The 19066-nt window shown below is 39.9% G+C and overlaps 1 protein-coding gene across 1 annotated transcript; it reads left to right on the forward strand.

Moving 5' to 3' along the window:
* Nucleotides 1–153: 153 nt before the first annotated feature.
* On the forward strand, nucleotides 154–14646 carry LOC122240780 (basic salivary proline-rich protein 2-like). The gene is made up of 4 exons (XM_042993859.1): nucleotides 154–373; nucleotides 11251–12235; nucleotides 13609–13675; nucleotides 14586–14646. The coding sequence occupies exons 2-4, from the start codon at nucleotides 11434–11436 to the stop codon at nucleotides 14644–14646; spliced, it is 930 nt and encodes a 309-aa protein (XP_042849793.1). The 5' UTR covers nucleotides 154–373; nucleotides 11251–11433.
* The last annotated feature ends 4420 nt before the right edge of the window (nucleotides 14647–19066 follow it).

Genomic DNA, 19066 nt, shown 5'->3' on the forward strand with positions numbered 1-19066 from the left:
GCCGCCGCCGCCGCCGCCGCGCCAGCAGCTACGGCCACCACCGCGCCGCTCGGGCCGCCCCGCCCCCAGGCCTCGCGCCTCGCGCCTCCCGCCCGGCCGCGGCCCGCCCCCTGAAGCCCAGCCCATTGGCCCGCGCGACCGGGGAGGCGGGGCTCCGGCGCCCAGCCGCAGGTTGGGGCGGCTGCCGGCTCAGGCGCGCGGGGCGCGGGCTGTCAGCTGCGCCCCAGCCGGCAGGCTGTCCCCAACATGGCAGGTCGTGTTAGCCACCCTGTGCGGCTTGTGGCACAACAGGCGAACCTCAGGCACAAGTCACCTGAAGAGCAGATCTGGTTAAAAGGTGCTTATCAGATGATCAATCTACATTTCTTTTAAGGTACGTCTTCCTCCTTCTCCAAACCATTTAAGAAAACAAAAACAGGACTCCACACAGGTAAAGTGTAATGCAGGCCTGATCCGAATCCCCTCTATAGAGGAAAAATATTTTCCACTTAGACTTATATTACTTTCTTAAACTACAAACTCAAAGTTCACTCGGAATGAGAAAAAATGTCTGAGGAAGATAAAATAATTACAGAAAGCATTAGGGGCCCAAAGCAGGTAAAGCTTCCATATCCTACTACACACTGAAACAAGCAATGTCCTTTGTCTCAGTGCTGGGACATTTAGAAAGAACTGATGGAGAAACACAGGGCATGTGGGGCAGGCAACTGTGGGTAGTGCTGGAGACAGAAAAATCATCACCATGGGAGAAAGGAGAAAAGGACACAAGGAGGGTGTGAGGAGGAAAAGTAGAAAGAAAATGGGGGTACAGACATAGGGAGATGAAACCAAGGAAGGCAGAAAAAGGTGGTGACAGAGAAAATAAGAATGATAAATAAAAGAGAGAAGGAAGAGAGACTACCTACTTAGAAAAAAGAAGTGAGCATGACAGAGCCAACACATGGAGTAGTGAGACTCATTGACAAAGAGATGCACCTTTGAACTTTTACAGGAAAAAACAATGTTGGGGAAATAAATGTGGCCCCTCAGATGCTACCTGGAAAAGATAAATATGAAAACGCTCAGTTCCATGGTTATTTCAGCTGTACACTGGATTTTCAGACTCAACCTATACAAATTTACCCCTTAAGACCCCAAACACAGCAGTACTAAACATGCCAGGGATACTGAGTTTCGTCAAAACCAAACTGTCCTTATAAAAACACTTAAAAAGAAAACTGCACCATGGACTCTCACCACAGAAACTGATGATGCCGTGAAAAGAAACAACTAGGAGGAGGAGAGGTCAGGAGTCCCCAGGCCAAAAGGGGACTGGAGCAGTGCAATGCTGATTAAATCATAAGACTTGGGGGAAGAAATCTGAGGTACTCCAGCAACCTCAAACATCCCCTTACATCTATTTTAAACTGTGTTAATTACTGAGTGCTATCTTATCCACCATTATCCTTAATAAGGAGGAATGTGTTCCTTACTAAAGTGGAATTTGCAATGTCACTGCCAATGTCATGAATAAGGTCCTGTTGGGGAGAAAGGATGTGTGGGGAGGAGGTGGTGGTATGACAGAAACAGTAAGGAGACAGAGAAGGGAGGAAGAGGAAAACGTGAAGAGAGACAAAGATGTGAGGAGGTGAAAAACAACTGTGAAGAGGAGAGAAAGGCAGAGGGGAAAAGAAGACAGAGAAAGATGCAGAGACAAGTAGAAGGAAAGGAAGAATTTAAATGGAGACAGAATAAAGAAGAGAAGAGAGAGAAAAAGAGGTGATAGAAAGAGATTGACAAACTACCCCTGATAGAGAAAGGGAAGAGGGATACCTCTCATAGTTCTAGGGAAGTGAAGCCAAGCAGGCCTCTATGTTGTTACATGAAAAAGATAAATATAAGAACCCAGGGTGAAGAGTGAGTCTTCAATGAATATTAGACAGTTGGGGTGCCTGGGTGGCTCAGTAGGTTAAAGCGTCTGACTTCGTCTCAGGTCATGATCTCACTGTTTGTGAGTTCGAGTCCCACCTCGGGCTCTATGCTGACGCTCAGAGCCTGGAGCCTGTTTCAGATCTGTGTCTCCCTCTCTCTCTCTGCCCCTCCCCTACTCACTCTCTCTCTCTCTCAAAAATAACTAAACATTTTAAAAAAGAATATTAGACAGTTAAATTATAAGTAAGGTTATCTAAGGGAAATTTTAAAAAGTCTCTCAATCCTAATCCTCCTTTTACAATTTTTAAAAAATACATTATCTGTCATCTTCTTCACCCTATTCTTTAGTAAGGATGATAACATTTGGAAACATTTGTAAAAATGTTAGTTCACCTTAAAATTAAAAGGGTTATTTTATTAATTCCCCCAACTTGCATTTTAAGTAATTTTATATCACACAAATAATATCTTTCTGTAAGTTCAAAATTCATGATTTAATAATTCAATTCTAAAGGGCTAAAAAAGAAAGAACGAAAAAGTAAAGCCATCTGTATATCTATTGTAGAAGTCCAACATCTTAAAATGTATAACAAGTTGCAGAAAAAACATGGAAGATACATAATTGGCAATAAACTACTTGTGTTTTTACCAGTTTACATTATTATTGTCTCTAGTATTTTTTCCCTCTGAAAGAGAAACTCGCATCCTCTATAATGCTACTCTTGAGTCAGCCATTCTATAAAGCCTCAACTTGCATATTATTAAAATCTTTTTCATGTGTCCTCTGCAGTGTTAACATAGTCAGCATTGTTATTTTTGCTAGGTATGTGTCTTCATATTCCTGAAGTTATTTCTGTGGTTTAGGTAGCCAACTTTTCATACCAGAACATGGGCCTAAAAACATTTTACAATGTCTGGAGACATTTTTGGTTGTCACAACTGGGGAGGAGGTTGTACTGACATCTAGTGGGTAGAAGACAAGGATGCTGCTAAACAGCCTACTTGCACAGAAGAGCACCCCCCAATTCTTATACCCCCCCCCCACTCCTAACAGAATTGTCAGGTACAAATAGTATCAAGTTTGAGAAATAATGTCAAGGTTGAAAAACTTTGCACAGGCCTAATTACTACTTTATAAGCAATATAGAAAACAGAGGAACATGTTAAATTATATCACAGGATGCACCCAGCAAAATCTAGACTGTGGGTCATTTTATAAAGCAAATAACACAATTTCTTAAAAAGTAAATTTCAAGGAAAAAGATGGAAAGAAAATCTCTACATTAAAAAAGACTTAAAATTTTATATATATCAAGTACAGGAATAAATGAGACAAGACTTATCCTTTTACTTATATCCTTTTCAGAACTGGACTATAGACAGCATGGAACTGTGATCCTTGAGATATGGGGTCCCAAACAAATGACGTAGGCCTTCAACTGCTGCAACTTTCTGCCTGGAGACACATTCTAGACCATGGCACAGGAAATGGAAAGACAAGCAGAGCAGACTGGGGCAGCTGGAATCTTTAGGACAGAGTACCAAAGAGGAAGGAGGTAGGCAAAGGAAGAGCTCCAGAAATTTGCACAGGCAATTCTTGCTGAAGTCTCTTGCTGAATACAAAGTTGCACATGTATGGGTGAAACCCCACAAGGATAGACAAAAAATTTCCAGGGAGCTGTAACTGAACAATTCCCAGGGTTTCCACTGGGTTGGAAGACCTCTGAGTATTCACCAGCCAGTGCTGAGAGACCTGATGAACACTGAATGGCACGTGTTAGTAGTGTTTCTAACCCAGACCTAACAAAAATGGTATTCTAGATTAACCCCCAAAAAAGCTTCAAAACAAGCCTCATTTTGTAAATTAAAAAAATTAATATTTAAAACAAAAGTAATAACAATGTGTCGTGGCATTCACAACATACAGAAGTAAAATGTACAACAATAACACAAAGTAAGAAAGGAGGGAAATGAAACTATACAATAAGATTCTTACATTATATGTAAAGTAGCATAATATCATTTAAAGGTATATAATAATAATAATTAGAAAAACCGTAACAGGAAAAAAATGTTTATTAAAATCTTCAGAGATATATTTAGGAAGCCAATAGAAGACATAAATGGAATTTTAAGGAATTAATCCAAAAGAAGGCAGAACAAGAATAAAATGAGAGAGAAAAAAAAAGCAGATGAGACAAATTAAAAACAAATAGCAAGATGACAGACCTAAACCCAATCATATCAATAATTACACTAGATATAAATACTCTAAACACCCCCATAAAAAGGCAGAAATTATCAAATTGAAAAGTAAAACTCAACTACATACTGTCTATAAGAAACAGACTTGAAATATAAAGACTGAGATAGATTGAAAGCAAAACAAAAGAAATAGATATACCATTAAAATACAAATCATAAGAGGGGCGCCTGGGTGGCGCAGTTGGTTAAGCGTCCGACTTCAGCCAGGTCACGATCTCACGCTCTGTGAGTTCGAGCCCCGCGTCAGGCTCTGGGCTGATGGCTCGGAGCCTGGAGCCTGTTTCCGATTCTGTGTCTCCCTCTCTCTCTGCCCCTCCCCCGTTCATGCTATGTCTCTCTCTGTCCCCAAAATAAATAAAAAACGTTGAAAAAAAAATTTAAAAAAAAAATAAAATAAAATACAAATCATAAGAAAGCAGAAGTAACTCAATTACATCAGACAAGGAGGTTTTCCAGGGATAGAGTATCATAATGATAAATGAGTCAATTCATCATAAAGACAATCCTACAAATATATGCATCTAAAAAACCCTCCAGAATATATGAGACAAAAACTGGCAGAAATGTAAGGAAAAATAGACAAATCCCAATGATAGTTAAGATTTAAATCCCCTCTCATTAATCGATAAACAACAGAAAATCTGTAAGGATATAGAAAATTTGAACAATACTATCTACCAACTTGACCTGATAGATATTTATATAAAACTCCACCCAACAACAGCAGAGTACACGTTCTAATCAAATGTACATGAAATATTCACGAAGATAGACCATATATGGGCCATTCAACAAGTTCCAATACATTTAAGAGAAAATGAAAACATATAGTGTAGGGGCACCCGGATGGCTCAGTCGGTTAAGCATCCAACTCTTGGTTTTGGCTCAGGTCATGATCTCACAGTTTGTAAGTTTGCACTGTCAGTACAGGGCCTGCCTGAGATTGATTCTCTGTCTCCCTCTCTCTTTGCCCTTCCCCTGCTTTCTCTCTCTTTCAAAAATAAATAAGTAAACTTAAAAAGAAAAAGAAAACATAGTGTATGTTCTCTGACCCAAACAAAATTAAATTTGGAATAACAGTAAAATAATTGGAAAACCCCCAAATACTTGGAAATTATAAAATACATCTTTAAATAATAGTATTTTGAACTGAATGAAAATGAAACATAGCATTTCAAAATGTGTAAGTTACACAGTGAAAGCAGCAGTTAGATAAATATACAGTTCTAGATGCTTTTAAAAAGAAAGTTCTAAAAATCAATGATCCACTTAAAATCAATGTTCCACTTTAAGAAGCTAGAAAATGAAGAGCAAATTAAACACTAAGTAAGAGAAGAGAAATAATGCAAAGAGTGGAAATCAATGATACAGAAAACAGACAAAAAGTCAGCATTGTTATTTTTAATTTTTAGATGGAGACAGAATAAAGCATTGTAACAATGTAACTGAAAACTACTTCTTTGAAAAGATCTATTAAACAGATAAATGTCTAGCTAGACTAGTTAAAAAATAAAGGGAGAAAATGCAAATTATTAATATCATGAATGAAAGAAGAAACATCAGTATAGACCCTACAAATATTTAAAGAGTAACAGGAATGTTACAAACAAGTTGCCAGTTCAACAACTCAGATGAAATGGGAAAATTCCTAGAAAGACACAAATGACCAAACCTAACACAAGAAATAGAAAATATGAATAGTGTTATATATATTAAAGAAATTGAATTCATAATTTGAAATGTCTCACAAAGAAAACTGCAGACCCAGATGGCCTCAATGATGAAGTCTGTCGAACCAGATAAAATAATCCTACAAAAACCCTCAGAAAATAGAGAAGGCAGGAGCACTTCTTAACTCATTTTATGAGATCAACATTACCCTGATAACAAAATCAAAGACATTACAAGAACACTTTAGGCCAAATTTCTGAACACAGGATTAGCAAGTCAAATCCAATAATATATGAAAAAGGATAATACATTATGATCAATAAGGGTTTGTCCCAGGAATGCAAGTTTATTTTAATATTCAATAGAGAAAAACCATCTGACAAAATTCCACATCTATTCATGATTAAAGCAGTCAGCAAAGAATAGAAAATGATTTTTTTCAACCTGATAAAAGGCATCTACAAAAAATCTATAGCTAACATCATAGTTAATGATGAAGGGGATCATGTTTTCTGCTTAAGATAAGGATTAATATTGTTACTGCAGGTGTTAGCCAGTACAATAGAACAAGACAAACAAAACACATTGAGGGGCACCTGGGTGGCTCAGTTCATGATCTCCTGGTTTGTGAGTTCAAGTCCCCCTTCGGGCTCTCTACTGTCAGCACCAGAGCCCACTTTGGATCCTCTGCCCGCCCCCCCCTCTCTCTCTGCCCCTCCCCTGCTTGTGCTCTTTCTCTCTGAAAAATAAACATTTAAAAAAGGGGGGAAAAACAAAACACACTGAGATTGAAAAGGAAAAAGTAAAACACTTTATTCTAAGTTGACATGTTTGTGTACCTAGAAAATCCTAAGGAACCTATAAAAAAAACCACTACACCTAATAAATGAATATTATAAGATCACAGAATATAAAGTCAATATACCTTAATCAATTTTACTTCTATATACTAGAAACAAACAATTGGACAATAAAATTTTAGAAACTCATACCATTTACAATAGCATCAAAAAACAAGATTTTTAAGGAATAAATTTAACGAAATGCATGCAGGATCCTAAATTTAAAACTACCAAACAGTAATGCAAGACATTAAAGAAACAAGTTAAATTAAAATAAATTTACTTAACAAGAAATTAAATGAACAAGTATACCATGTTCATGGATTGGAAAGGCTCTCTACTGTTAAGACTTTAATTTCTCTCAAATTGATCTACAGTTTCAAGCAATCCCAAACAATATTCTCCCTGGGGTTTTCTTGTAGAAATTGACAGACTGAGTCTAAAATGTATAAGAATAAAAAAACTGCAACAGCCAAAACAATTTTGAAAAAGAACAAGTTGGAAGACTTATACTGCCTGATTTCAAGACTTAACTATGGACCTACAGTAGTCAAGACAGCACGACACAATAAGACATAGACCAATAGAATAGAGTCCAGAAATAGAACCATATATATATAGTCAAATGATTTTCAAGAGGTGTCAAAGGAATTCAATGGAGGAAAAGATGGTCTTTTCAATAAATGGTGCTGAAATAACTTGATCTTCACATGAAAAACAAATGATCCTGGACCCTTACTTTACAGCACACCTGAAATTAAACTCAACATGTATCATAGACCTAAATGTATAACCTAAATCTATCAGCCTTTTAAATTCAGGATTCAGAGAGGGCAGGCAGCTGCCTGTTTTTATAAATAAAAGTTTTGGGGGAAGACAGCCATTCCTAATTGTTTACATATTGTCAATAAATGCTTTTGAACTAAAACAACAGTTGAATAGTTGAGGTGCTATAGTCTATAAGCCTAAAATATTTATAATCTAGTCTTTTCAGAAAACAATTGAGGATCCCTCTTTTAAAGAAAACATGAGAGAAAACCTAGGGAACAATTTCTCAAACAGACACAAAAAGCAAGAACCACAAAAGAAAACACTGGTAAATTGGACTTCATGAAAATTTAAAACTTCTGGTCTTTGAAAAGCAACTTATGAAATGAAAGACAGCCAAAAACTGGGGGAAAATATCTGACAAAAGAATTATATCCAAATCATATCAAGAACTGTTACAACTCGGGGCGCCTGGGTGGCTCAGTCGGTGAAGCGGCCGACTTCGGCTCAGGTCATGATCTCGCGGTCCGTGAGTTCAAGTCCCGCGTCAGGCTCTGTGTTGACAGCTCAGAACCTGGAGCCTGTTTCAGATTCTGTGTCTCCCTCTCTCTGACCCTCCCCCATTCATGCTCTGTCTCTCTCTGTCTCAAAAATAAATAAACATTAAAAAAAAATTAAAAAAAAAAGACTGTTACAACTCAATAAGAAAACAACCCAATAAATTAATGAGTGAAATATTTGAACAGAAACTGCAAAAAGTGGCACACAAATGGGCAATAAGCACATGAAATAGTGTTCAACATCATTAGTATCAGGGAAATGCAAATTTTAACCGCAATGAGATACCACTAAATATCTACTAGAATTCTTCATTTTAGTTAGGTTGAAATACCAAATTTGGGGTAGGATGTGGAACAACTAAAACTCTCACACATTGCTGCTATATCAGGTACCACTTTGGAAAACAGGGTGGCAGTTTCTTATGCAGTTACACATACGTTTACCATACAACTCAGCAGAAATGAAAACGTACATTCATCCAACAACCTGTACACAGTACATAGCAACTTTTTTCATGATAGTCAAAAACTGGAGAAAAATCAAACGTCCATCAACAGATGAATGAATAAACAAATTGTGTTACAGCCTTACAAGGGAATACTACTTAACCATAGTTATCCATGATACAACAAAAACCATGGATGAAGCTCAAAAGCATACTAAATGAAAGAAGTCAGGCACAAAAGAATATATACTATATAATTCCATTTGCATGAAGTCTAGAAAAGATGAACCTAATCATCTGATGCCTGGAGACAGAGGTTGTGGTGTGGTGGGGGATGGAGGGGAGTTCCAAATGAGCATGAGGGCACTCATCACTTTTTGGAGTGATTGAAATATTCTAATATCTCGATTATGGAGGTGAACACATAATGTACGCATTTGTCAAAACTCAAAGTGTATAAAAACCTAACAGCATGCTAGTGTTTAATGGAAATATTAGGTAAATAAATTATAAAATTATAGAATGTTACACTTGAATAGTCCCTCAAACTCAACTTACTCCCCTTCCTTAACACTTTTCAATGTTTTCCATCTTCTTCCTTAAAAGGGAAGACAATGGTATTCGAAAACTTTCTCAATGCAAGTACGAAACATTTTCTAAGAAAAATTCTTATCTAGAGAGGCAGTATAATCAAATGGCTCTTTTGCTTAATCAGAGTAATAATAAAGAAAGGGCAAACGCTCCACAAAAATCCTAGTTCCTGACTTTCGTTTTAAACCTTCCTTGTCTCTTTACACATGAATGTGTCCTTATGTATTGGGGGCACTTCAGTGGCTGAGTCAGGTGAGCATCCGGCTCTTGATTTCAGCTCAGGTCATGATCCCAGGGTTGTGGGATTGAGCCCCATGTCAGGCTCTGTGCTGAGCATGGGTCTTGCTTGAGATTCTCTCTCTCTCTCTCTCTCTCTCTCTCTCTCTCTCTCTCTCTCTCCCCCTCTGCCCCTCTCCCCTGCTCATGCTGTCTCTAAAATAAATAAATAAATAAATAAATAAATAGCAGAATCAGTGGCATCCTGGTAAGCATAGAGATAACCAACAATTCTCTTCAGAAGGGCCTTTCTGCCTGTGCTTATTAAAATCATTCTCTTAATTTCAATCTCACACAAAACATTGTTTCTTCCAAGAAGCCACTGAAAACAAATCATTCTTCTATTTTCCTATAGGACATTCAATATACTTCCTTGGGTAACCCAATATATTATGCTTTGGGCCCTGTTTATTTGAAATTACCTACTTCTACCCAATAGACTGAAAGGATCCACAGGACTCTGTCTAACATAGAGTGGGATGAAACTAAAGTTTCTGGGTGAATACTGAATGAATCATCAATGGCACAGGATTACAAATCCTTCCAGGGGGGCCTTCTGGGTGTGAGCTTTGTTCAACATAGTGCTCACTCCTGAGACCCAACAGCAGTGGTTGTAGAAGCTCACATTCCTAGGTCAAGGGCTTCTGCAGCTGGGAAGCGAAGGCTCGATAATTTAGGAGGATGTTCTATTTTAGGCAGGTGGGCAGAGTGGGAATTGACCAGCCACCACAGATTTGCTGAACAGTGCTTTCTTCGTCTCAGCCAAAGTTCTATTTCCTACCAATTTGGGGACTAAAACATTTTCTACCCAGGCCTACCTTACTTTCCTTCAAGTTCACTCTCAAACTGTTCTCAGAATCCGGAGACCAGAGCTATTTGTACTATAAAGCTAGCAGAAGTTAAGCTCAACGCTCCTCACTTGCACCCTTCCTACAATCAGGAAGCATTTCTAATTACGCATTTCTGGCAAACTGCCTAAAGAAACCTCTGAAGAAAGGAATCTAAATCTCCAGGACTCTCATAATTTGTTCTGACTTCTTTACTGGTAATTCTTTTTCTTGAAGAAGCTATCCCTTTCCCAAACTGAATAAAGGGGCAAAGCTAATTCCCAATCAAAGATGAGAAAAGGAAAAGAGAAATGAGGAACAAAAAGCTCCTTGGCAATTTTGGCTCTATCACAGTCTTGAAACTTTCACAAAACACTTCTTCACACTCCCAAAAGGTAAAAAAATAAAAACAAAAAAAAAACAAAATCACACACACTCTGGGAAGATCCAACATTAGAAGACAGAGGAACGTCAAAAAATTCAAAAATCCCAATGTATGGAGGAGTGGTAGTGAAAACAGTGATCAAAACAAAAAACAAAAACAAAAAACACCTCACCCTTGTCTGGAAAGAGGAGCGGTGGTGAAAAGGCGAGATAGACCCTGGACATGTCAGAGGGGTTCAAAGACAAGGAAGGTCCCTGGCTACTCTTCAGGTCAAAGGAAGGCCGCCCCCAAGCACCAAGTTTTGATCACAGGGTCCTGGGACATCCAGGGAAACAAACTCACAGGGATACGTTCTCCTATTAGGTAGCTGCAAGCCCCCGCCTGTCAATTCCATTTTGCAAAGCACAGGACTTGTCCTAGAGCCAAGGCTTGGGAAAAGGTGGATGGAGGTGATGGTGAAGGGACAGTTACTCAGGGAAAAGAGAGGAGTGGGGAGAAGGGAGAGTGGAGGGGAGTGGTGTGAAGACAGTGACAGATAGGCACAAGTAGGGGCACTCGGAAAGGGAGAGTGTTTTTCTACATTCCGTTCTTTCTCTGCCTCTCCAAATAATAAACAGCCTGGGCCTAGGTTAGGTGAAGTGTGATAAGAAACGGCGGATATAGAATACGAGATGTCTGTTATTTTATCTCATCGTTTCCATTTGTCAGACTGAAATTTCAGCAAATGCCATCAAACTGCCAAAAAGATCCCAAGTGTCGAAGACGAACGTGAAGTCCCAGTGAAGTCCCAACGGAGTAAGGGTAAAGGAACTCCTGAATTGCGCACGGAAGCGATGAGGGCGTGTGGCCAGAAAAGGGAGAGGGGCTGCAGGACGCTCAGGGGCACCAGAAATGGGATGGAAGCCCGGCGACCCTCTCCCCCGCGGCCGTGCGGCGTCGCCTAATTCAAGACACCCATCCGGGGTCCGGGGTGCCCGCGCAACGACTGCTCGCGCCCTTCCCGGTTCCTCCGCTCCCGCCGCGCCCCGCTCGCCCCGTCGGACCCCTCCGGGAGGACAGGAGCGCGGAGGACACGCGCCCGGCCTCCCGCGCAGCCCTCAGCCGCCTCAGCTCGGGGGCCGCCGCGTGGGCCGCTCACACCCTGGACCGCAACTGGCCGGCAGCACCGACGACGACCCCAGCCCGGAGCCCTGGCCGCCGCGGCCGGAGCGAGCGCCGCCGCCCCACACTCACCGCGGCGCTCCATCCCGCGTCCTGGACGCGGACGCCCGCCCAACACTCACGGCCGCCGCCGCCTCCGCCGAGGGCTGGAGCTCGCCGCCCCCATCCCCCACGGCCCGCGGACGCCCGGCCAAGCCGCCGCCGCCGCCGCCGCCGCCGCGCCAGCAGCTACGGCCACCACCGCGCCGCTCAGGCCGCCCCGCCCCCAGGCCTCGCGCCTCGCGCCTCCCGCCCGGCCGCGGCCCGCCCCCTGAAGCCCAGCCCATTGGCCCGCGCGCCCGGGGAGGCGGGGCTCCGGCGCCCAGCCGCAGGTTGGGGCGGCTGCCGGCTCAGGCGCGCGGGGCGCGGGCTGTCAGCTGCGCCCCAGCCGGCAGGCTGTCCCCAACATGGCAGGTCGTGTTAGCCACCCTGTGCGGCTTGTGGCACAACAGGCGAACCTTAGGCACAAGTTACCTTTTGCATCCTCCCGCAGGTAGCTGGTCCTCTGTTCTTGTTTAAGTGGACATTCCTTTGGTGGGCACTGAATTTCTCCCAGTCGGGAATCTGGTCTTAACTTGCTTTGTCCGCCTTCTTCCCACACCCTCTTTCTCTCCTTCTGAACAAAAATACATTTTGTGCTCAATTTTAAAACTGCCCCCACGCTCTTCTATCTTCAACTGATTGTCATTGTCAGAAGACTACTCAAAACATGAAAATTTATATATAGTACCTGTCTATATATATAGAAGTATGTAATACTTCTATATATATAGAAATTGCTCAATAAATACTAGCTGAGTGCATATCCCCCTGATTATGTTCCTTGCTTCTTACCATTAGATGTGCCCTGAGTGATGGGACTCATCAATGCTGTAAGGGAAACGAACAACCAAAATTAAAGCCTTTATCATGATGTTGGATCACACATCATATATAAAAAAAAAGTACAGAGTTTCTATTTAATAGAGTATAAATGAGTAACACTTAACATCTTACAGGGAATATCCTTCCTATCATCTATGCTGAGACATAACAGTCACCTAATGAATACTAGCTAAGTAAGTGGGCAAAATTACAGGAAGGGACTTTGAAAAAAAAATCCCTCAATCTCATACTCCCTTAAATCTTTCTCAAAATATATTAAATACCTGCCATAGTCTCCACTTTTCCTCATTCGTCTGGAGAAATAGGATATTTGAAAGCATTCTCAGAGAAAGATGGTAATTCATTTCAGCAATAAGTACAATTTTTAACTAAGAAAGAATGAGCATCAAAAATCTGTGCCCTGGGACAGACAGCTATGGGTTTAGTAAATAAAGAAGGAATAAAGGGCAAGCCCTCCACTAAATCCTATAGCAGTGTCCCAGTACATGGCCTTGTAAGCTGAGTTGTTTTTTACCTATAAATGTTTCTTGGTTAAAGAAGTGGTACAGAATCACAGGTTTGGAGCATGAGGAATCACAGACAAACAAAAAGTCAGAGACATATTGGATGCTGAATTAATAATGAAGCTTTTTCACAGATGTAGTATTTCTATTTCATAATTATAATATTTGTTAATAACACATAACCACTCTGTCCATTAAAACGTTCTTCATTCTTTCCATGATAAAGAGAATACCACTTCTGTTCGCAAGCTTTCCTGTTCTCCCTGAAAATCAATCACCCAATTTGACATTACATGATACATAGAATCCTATTTTTGTGCCACTTATGATTCTCATGAACTATGTGATTGTTTATTTGTACTAATTAGAGTATGAAGGCCTACAGTACTATGTTACCTTGGCCTATGTCGAATGACCAGTTAGCCCAGGAATGAAAATCCTTCCAGGATGCTTTTTCCTTTTTTTTTTTCCCCATAAGTTCTGCTCAACCTGTTGGAACTAGTGAAACCGAGTGCAATGGCCACTAAACACAAAGGCTATTCCAGGTACCCTTTACCCTGAGTTGAAGGGCCTGATAATGAAGGTGGATGTTCCATGTGGCCAGTGGAGATGAGAGTCCAGCTCCCACAGAAGAGTACAATAAATAGGTGCTATACTTCTTGGTCATGCTTCAGTGATGGTCTGTTTAGGAGAGTGCAACATGGTCTACCAGACCTCTCCCATGTTTATTTATTCCACAAATACTTAGTACGTCCGATATGCCAGGCACTGTTCTAAGCACAGGGATTATATTAATGAACTTTAAATCCACTTCCAGACTCCCCTCAGCCATGATTAAATGCCTGGAAGAAGAAAAGAAATCATGGAAGCTGGTAGCGGTGGCCCAAAGGCAGGTATATTCCCCTTCTTTGCTATTGTCCTTGACCCTCACTGCAGGAGCATTTAGAAAGAACCACAGAGAACCTGACAAGACATAATGAGTACAAAGGCTCCAGATTCCAAAGTGTACAAAACTCACCAAGCAGGTTATTAATCTTGATTCCATGATGGTTGTAATTGAGAAACAAGGAATCAATTCAGACCACATGCTGGAAATGAATGTGAAAGAGATTGCAAACATCCAAGAATTCTGTGTTGTCACAAGGAGAGGAAACTAAGATTGACTGAAAAAAAAAAAAAAGAAAAAAAGAAAGAAAAACTCAAGTGAGTATACAGATATATCATATTCCTTTTATGTCTAAATTAACATATAAAATTTCAAACCCCAGTTCTTTTTCATGTTAAGTTCTCTGTAAGACATTTGATGACATGAACCTCTGTGCTTGAGTCACCACATACCATGACCCTAGCTAATGTCCTAAGAACATGTATAAAGAAACTCCCAATAATTCATGTTGGCACAAAATAATACTATTGGTCTCAAAAATTGAATTATTGACATTATTGTAAATAAAGAGATGATGATGATGATGATGATGATGATGATGATGATAGTAATAAAACTAGCCCTCCATGATCTACTCTGTGGTAGGCACTGTCTTAACTATTCTTTATATTTGGTAAGTCCTTTCCTTCTCACAACAACCTTATGAGGTACTATTATCATCCTCACCTTACAAATGAAAAACTGAGGCACAGAACCAAAGAAGTGCAATGAAGAGTTTCTGCTGGACTTAATGAAAGTTGATGTTAAGATGAGGATAAGCTTTTTTTTTTTTTTTTTTAATATCATTTGTTGTCAAGTTAGCTAACATACAGTGTGCTCTTAGCTTTGGGAGTAGATTCCCATGATTAAGATGAAGATAAGTTTGATCATTCTTTCCTTGGAAGAGATAATGGACAATCATTCCTCTCATTCTTCCTCTACCACTCTGGCCTTCTTGCTGTTTCCCAGATACCCCAAGGTCCCTCTTGCACAGAGCTCTTGCCTTTGCTGTTCCCTCTATGTGGACTGTATCTACATGACTTCCTCTCTGTTCCCTCCCAGTCTCTACTGTTGTTCTATATCATTGACATATTCCCTGGCCACTCCATAGAAAACAACATGTCTCCTTTTTGATACTCCCCATCTTTCTTAACCTGTTTTAAATATTGCCACGGCTGTGGACACCTGGGTGGCTCAGTTGGTTAAGCGTCAATTAAGCCTCCAACTCTTGGTTTCGGCTCAGGTCATGATTACAGTATGTGAGTTCAAGCCTTGTGTTGGGCTCTGCACTGGCAGTGCAGAGCCTGCTTGGGATTCTCTCTCTCTCTCTCTCTCTCTCTCTCTCTCTGCTCCTCTCCTGCTCATGCTCTCTCTCTCTCTCAAGATAAATAAACTTAAAAAAAAAAAGTTGCAATGACACTTACCCCTCTACGGATTTAGTATAGTTATTAGTTTATTTGTACAAATTTTAATTTCCCCTCACTGGTGTGGGAAGGCAAACTCCCTGATGAAGGGATTCTGCTTGTTTTATTCACTATTGTATCCTCATCCCCTGGAAAAGTACTTGAAATTAATAAACAAATGAAAAAGTTTAAAGAAAATAACATGTGCCTAAATACTAGATTTCTCTTTTGAAAAGATTAGTTTGTTACCATTTTGAAAATGTTAATCTGAAAGGAGAACCATAATGCTTTGTTCCACAAAAACTTTACATTAGCTGCTTAAAACCAACATATTAACACATGACAAGTTTAATTACTTCACCCAATGTGTGTCTGAAAGAGCCATAAATAACTCTAGAATCTAAAATCATTTCCTTCTTTCTTTAAAGTGGAGAGGCAAACATTTTCTACTATTGTTTTTCTTACATTTGTTCTGCCAAATGCTGACTAGATAAGAAAGCAAATATGGCTACCCCTCACCTGTGCATTCTATTCCATGGTTGACACTACATTTTGGAGTGCATCTTGTTATTTGATCCTCACAAAAACCTTATGAGAGAGGAAGATGAGATCTGTTTTTCCCAAGAGCATATCATAAATTTTCAGAGTCAGAGGGATATTAGAGTTCAAGTACTCCATTTCTCCTTTACTTTATAAGGAAAACCCAGCTCAGCATTCCCAGGGATCACACGGTTAGTCATTGGCCTGATTAGACTGGAACTGAGACCAGAGCGCTTTCTATACTAACGGATAGACTACCTTTTTAGACAATCTGTCAGTCTATGAAATGATATTGGAGCACCTACGCAACTCATTCTTCACTTCATGTGTAAATATTTAAGCTATACTAACATGTTTAAATAGGAAATTTGTTCTACATATTTACTCCTATTATTTTGGAGGTCTGACCTATTAAGTAACTAAAGTTAATGGTCTTCAAAAAACTGGATGGCTTAGCATGGACCCAATGAGGAGTTTGGTTTGCTCTTGAAGTAGAAAGTTGTCCTGAGACATTCTGGAACACATGCACAGATTACTGCCTTTCTCCTAGGGAGAAGACTGGCTGGCTTTAGGAAGGAGTAAAGCCCAATGGAAACATTGCTAATCTCTTTCTTTATCTACCCACTGAACAAATATTGCTGAACCCTGAGAAACAATGCTACCACTAGGGACTTTAATGAGTGTTTATCTTTCTAACTGCATATTTATATAGGGGTGGCTGCCTGTGGCATGCTTGCCAGAGGATTGGGAAGTGGCTGCTTGTAAAAGTTGAAAAATATTTAGTTTTACAAACCTGTTTCAGCAAAGTCTCCTTTTAAGTTTATTCAAGAGGAGGTTGCATTCCATAGCATCAGAAGAACTATTATTATCTAGTCATTTAGATGCCTGGATTTAAATGATTTTACTCTGAAACGATCTCAATAGCTAGGGCTTAAATTAGAAGGAAGAAAATATAGGGAAAAACAGTACTATGAGTTAATAATCCTATTTACTCCTATTGGTCTCTGGAAATGTCTGTAAACACTTCTGTTTCAAAGACCTTAGAAAATATTCATTGATTATCATTGATGGACTGATATCGTGTGCCAGTGACAGATTTGACATTCTTATTATGCTTGATGACAAATTCAGTTTAGGATGCTCATCAGTGTAATTAAATTTTGTCTGGGAGCTACATGGCCCTGAAGTATATGAGGTCACAAATATAACCATATATGCTACTAGCCAGAAAGCTGATGAAATACCTGTTATGTAACATCACTGAAACCATCAGCTTAGAATATTCAGGGTGGAGAACAAATGGAGTGGCAAACAAGGCATCAAGACAGTAAGTTGCCTTGCTTAGGAGTTAGCCTGAGTTGCACTGCAAGGTGAAACATGCTTTAGATCTCTCCTGTGAATAGATAAAGACAAATACTCTTAGTTGGAATGAACAAGATCAAGCCAACTTCTAATGACTTCCTTCTGGGTAATGACTAAGGATCAAGAGGGAAAAAAAAAAGAGTTCCATTCTGGAAAAATGACTAAAAGATAAAACAAACTTACCAAGAAACCAGAATCTAAGGAAATGAGTAGACCGGTAGAGAAGAGGTCTTGATATAGACCTTGGAGTTACTTAGGTGCTAAAATAAGTAGAAGCATAGGATGTGGGTCAAGGAACAGTGGCTTCTAAAAGGACTCTATGAAGATGTCTCACAGACAACTGATACTTTACACAAGTTTTTCTTGAACACCGAGTCAGTGAAATGGAGCTGCCAATTCCAACAGCAATGTTGTATTCATGAATTAGTGCTTGAACTGCTATGGAACTGAAGGGGCTAGATGGTTTTTGTAGTGGGGATAAGGAAGGACCATGGGGAGGAGGAAAAGATAAAGGAGATAGAAAGCACAGGGAAAATTTCTTGAGAACAAAGTAGATCACTGATTTATCTTACAAAGTGTTATGCGCTGAATTTTGTTCCCTTAAAATTCATATGTTGAAGTCCTAACCCCTCATATGTCAGAATGTGACTATATTTGGAGATAGGGTCTCCAAAGAGGTACTAAAATGAGGCCATTAGTGTGGGTCCTAATCCAAGATGACAGGTGTTCTTATAAGAAGAGAAGATTAGAACACAGGGAGACCATGTGAAGAAACAGAGAGAAGATAGACATCTACAAGCTGAAAGAAGCCTCAGAAGAAGCCAGTCACACCAAACTCTTGATCTTAGACTTTTAGCTTCCAGAATTGTGAAAAACTAAATTTCTGTTAAGCCACCCAATCTTTGGGACTTTGTTATGGCATCTGTAGCAAACTAACACACAAGATAACACCATTTAAGTTCTAGGAATCCAATAACAATACCAGTAATGGGTTCTAGTTCGACCTAAGACCATTCCCTTCTCCTGCCCCTTGAAATATTAAGTCCAAGTCTGGCTGAATGTTGCCATTAAGGCATGTCTTCTTCATAATATTCACAAGTCGCAATGAGTCACTATCACTCCCACTCTAGGGTGTAGGCCAGGATGCAGCATCATCTCCATTGTAATATTGTCATTAAAATCAGAAGGCAGGATGTTTACAAGTCTGGTATTCTGTGAGTATTTTCAGTGGGAGGGGACTGGTTTCTGCTCATTGTAGAAGGGATGCTCTGGTCTCTTTATTTGTATCTAGCAGAGAAAGATTTAGATTGGCAATTTCAAGGATACCATAGCTGCCACTGCAATTAGTATTGGTAGCTAGCTAATAATAGTAATTCCATTGCAGTTCTTGGTTCATAATAAGAGCTTAATAAATATTAATTTACTTTTTGGTTATTGTTTCACAGCATTTCATAGTGTACAAAGCTGTATCACATATGTTATCTCAATTTATCTTCAAAACAAGTCTGTGAAATATGAATTATTGTTATCATTCTTATTCAGATTTCTGATAAGAAAGTCGTATCTCAATGATGGTAAGCTATTTACCCAAAGTTGCACAATCAGTTAATAGCAGAGATTGAACTCAAAGCAAGTTCACCTGTGTCCTTAAGCAGGCCTCTTTACAACTCACCCACCATCTCTAAATAGTCTTGTTGCACACTGTA

Source organism: Panthera tigris, chromosome C1 (assembly GCF_018350195.1).
Source record: "Panthera tigris isolate Pti1 chromosome C1, P.tigris_Pti1_mat1.1, whole genome shotgun sequence".
NCBI classification, from domain to species: domain Eukaryota; kingdom Metazoa; phylum Chordata; class Mammalia; order Carnivora; family Felidae; genus Panthera; species Panthera tigris.

Excerpts from the sequence above, each read along its gene's own strand:
- LOC122240780 (XM_042993859.1), top strand. The coding sequence starts at position 11,434 with ATGGGATGGAAGCCCGGCGACCCTCTCCCCCGCGGCCGTGCGGCGTCG. Across the intron at positions 12,236-13,608 it reads CCTTTTGCATCCTCCCGCAG|TTCTGCTCAACCTGTTGGAA; the intron begins GTAGCTGGTCCT and ends TTTCCCCATAAG. Across the intron at positions 13,676-14,585 it reads AAACACAAAGGCTATTCCAG|AGATGATGATGATGATGATG; the intron begins GTACCCTTTACC and ends TTGTAAATAAAG.